The 2,688-nt window shown below is 38.8% G+C and overlaps 1 protein-coding gene across 1 annotated transcript; it reads left to right on the top strand.

Annotated features, from left to right (window-relative positions):
- Window positions 1–2,688, top strand: LOC131799222 (E3 ubiquitin-protein ligase MARCHF11). The gene is made up of 3 exons (XM_059116933.2): window positions 1–322; window positions 943–1,311; window positions 1,984–2,688. Exons 1-3 carry the CDS (start codon window positions 134–136, stop codon window positions 2,320–2,322), a joined length of 897 nt encoding a protein of 298 aa, XP_058972916.1. The 5' UTR covers window positions 1–133; the 3' UTR covers window positions 2,323–2,688.

Below are 2,688 nucleotides of genomic sequence, written 5' to 3' on the forward strand. Positions count from 1 at the left end.
TGCATTCAAGCTATATTGAAACAGCGGGAGAAACTAGTTCGCTTCTCGGAAGAATTTTCCGTTTGATTTCATCTAAGGATTTCACCAGCATTAATTAATCGGTTTGAAGTTCTGGTGAAGTAATATTTACCGAATGGATTCACATAAAACGGAGTCAAGTTGTTCATTATCAACTGAAATGGAACGTAAATCATCAGCCGAAGAACCAGTTTGTGACGAAGGAGTACAATTAGAACGTTTTGACTCAGTGGATAGTTTTCGCACAAGAGCATCGACAGAAAGCCGGACTGTATCAATGGCTTCCACTGAAAGCTACGAAACAGTAAGGTTTTTTTTTGTTTGTTTTGGTTAGAAATCACCTGCCAGCTTTTATATCTTGAGTGTATTTAATAACTCATCACATTTTGGTTTCTGTTGTCTAAACTGAGCTTATCGTAGATGGAGCGTAAGATTTTAAAATGCCTTTTTCCAGTGCGGTAGAAGCGAAGTCTAATGGCCTCTCGAAAAATTTTTTTTCAAAGCATAAGTAAACTGAGAAGCCTTAATTGCAAAAGAACTATTATCGCATTGAATTTTATTATAAAGATAAACTACGAGGCTATTTTAAGTCAAAGTTCCACAATTAGTACTTTTTTAGGTTAATTAACACCCTTATCTAACAGTCCAAAGGCTGTTGATTAACAGCAAAAAGTACTGACCGAGTAATGATCTATTTACCTCATAATTTTCCACCGGGTATCAACACTCTAAAAATAAAAATAAAAAATATGAGAAGCTGTGATTTCTAAACAACATGCATAAGTCGGCATTTTCGAGGGGCTTTGCGACATTTGGCTGAAAGCTTAGTCTTCCCTAAAGCCCTTGCTTGTTGGGGGGAATAATAGGGTATGGCGTATTTCTGGAACCGTTTGTCTTTTTCTCTCCTTTTTTATCTTTTGTCAGGCTTCCTCATCTTTCCCAAGCTGGGATAGAAACAGCTGCCAAGGGAACAGAAGATCCTGTTTATTGGGATGGATAAATTCGCTGGAGGAAACTACCAGACGAACACTTTTCATTCATCATCTGCCAGTAGAAATATGCGATCCCGTCAAAGACATGTCGTTGTTTAGTTGTGAAGCGGAGTTTTGTCGTATTTGTCATTGCGGTAAAGAGGATGAAGAGTTAATTGCACCATGCAGATGCTCTGGAAGTGCTAAGTTTGCGCATCAAAGTTGCTTGCTGTCTTGGTTTGAACTGAAAAAGGACAAGACATGCGAACTGTGCCTTTACGAAATTTCTGTCAAAAAGATGGGCTTCAAACCATTCTCACAGGTATTGAAAGCAATATTCAAAGCTTCTTTTCATCGTGGCCATTAACTAAAAGTTTGTGAACGTTTCTCAGCTGATTGTTGCTTTTTTTGCTAACAGTTAGAGACATAACTATTTGTTTGTTTGTTTGTTTGTGGCTGACATTGAATTGTTGGCCTAGGTTCTTTAAAATGATATTTTTCAATCAATTTTTAACTTACTACCAATATAAATTAGGGCAAATGAAAAGGGGAAGTGGAAAAAGTATATTAAAAGCATTTTTATACACTATGTCTATCTGTTTGTCTGGCTATCAGTCTATCTGTCTGTCTGACCGTCTGTACAGTATTCAATTGTCTGTCTGTCTGTCTGTTTGTCTGCCGTCTCCTTATCCAGTACAGTTGTATCATGCTACTGACTCCTTCGTAAATTTGTCTAACTGGCTGTCTGTTGCCCTTCAGTCTAACTGTCTATCGGTCTGTCCACCCATCTGTCTATCTACCCATCTGTCTGCGTATTTGTCTTACTGTCTGTAAAGTGAAGATCCCTGTGGAATTTTTTCATTATCATTATAAAATCTGTATTATGCATTTTTCACTCTGGTAACCCGTCTAATTGCTTGTTTGTCTGTCTAATTTAACATTTCACTCCTTTACGATTTTCAATTCACGTTCTCTTTGTTTTTTCACCCTTAAGTGGAGACTACCATGGCGTTCGTGCGACATTGTGGCGTACCTTTTCTTGTTCTACTGTCTGGTTCTGGTAGTATTTATAGCCATGGTACTGTGGATCGCCTCTAAGCGTTGCCTCTCTCCCATTTGCATTGTTCTGTACTTCGCGTGCGGTTTGGCAGTGTGTTACTTCACCTATTGCTGCGGTTGCATAGAACATATTCGCTTCTACTGGAAAGCATGGATCGATGTGAACCGTCAGTGGCTCATATTAACTCACAAAGACAGCGTACAGGTCCTCAATAATGCTACAGAAAAGATGAGCAACAACGGATGTGGCAAAGCAAGGGAGGAATTTGTCTAGGTGCTTTGAAACTGCCGCTATGTAATTATAACAACAGACCAATATCGAAAGGAAATACAAGGAAAGAAAACAAGGAGAGAATAACATACTCATCTTTATAAAAACAAAAAATATTATGTAGGAGACGTGGTAGTCTGATGGTAAGTGCGTAGGGCTTCGGGTCAAGAGGGCTGGGTTCGGAGCCTAGCCGAGTCATTGCGTTAAATCAGTTTTATTAGTATAGATGCACTCATATAGCGAGCCCGGGCTTCTTGTGAACAACCCTGTAGGCCTTCATATTCCTACATGACGCAGGTGTTAAACCTCGTGCTGAAATATGGCATTCTCAAGTATTCAACATACATTACTTATTAAACAACAGTACAA

This window comes from Pocillopora verrucosa, chromosome 10, assembly GCF_036669915.1.
Source record: "Pocillopora verrucosa isolate sample1 chromosome 10, ASM3666991v2, whole genome shotgun sequence".
NCBI lineage: Eukaryota > Metazoa > Cnidaria > Anthozoa > Scleractinia > Pocilloporidae > Pocillopora > Pocillopora verrucosa.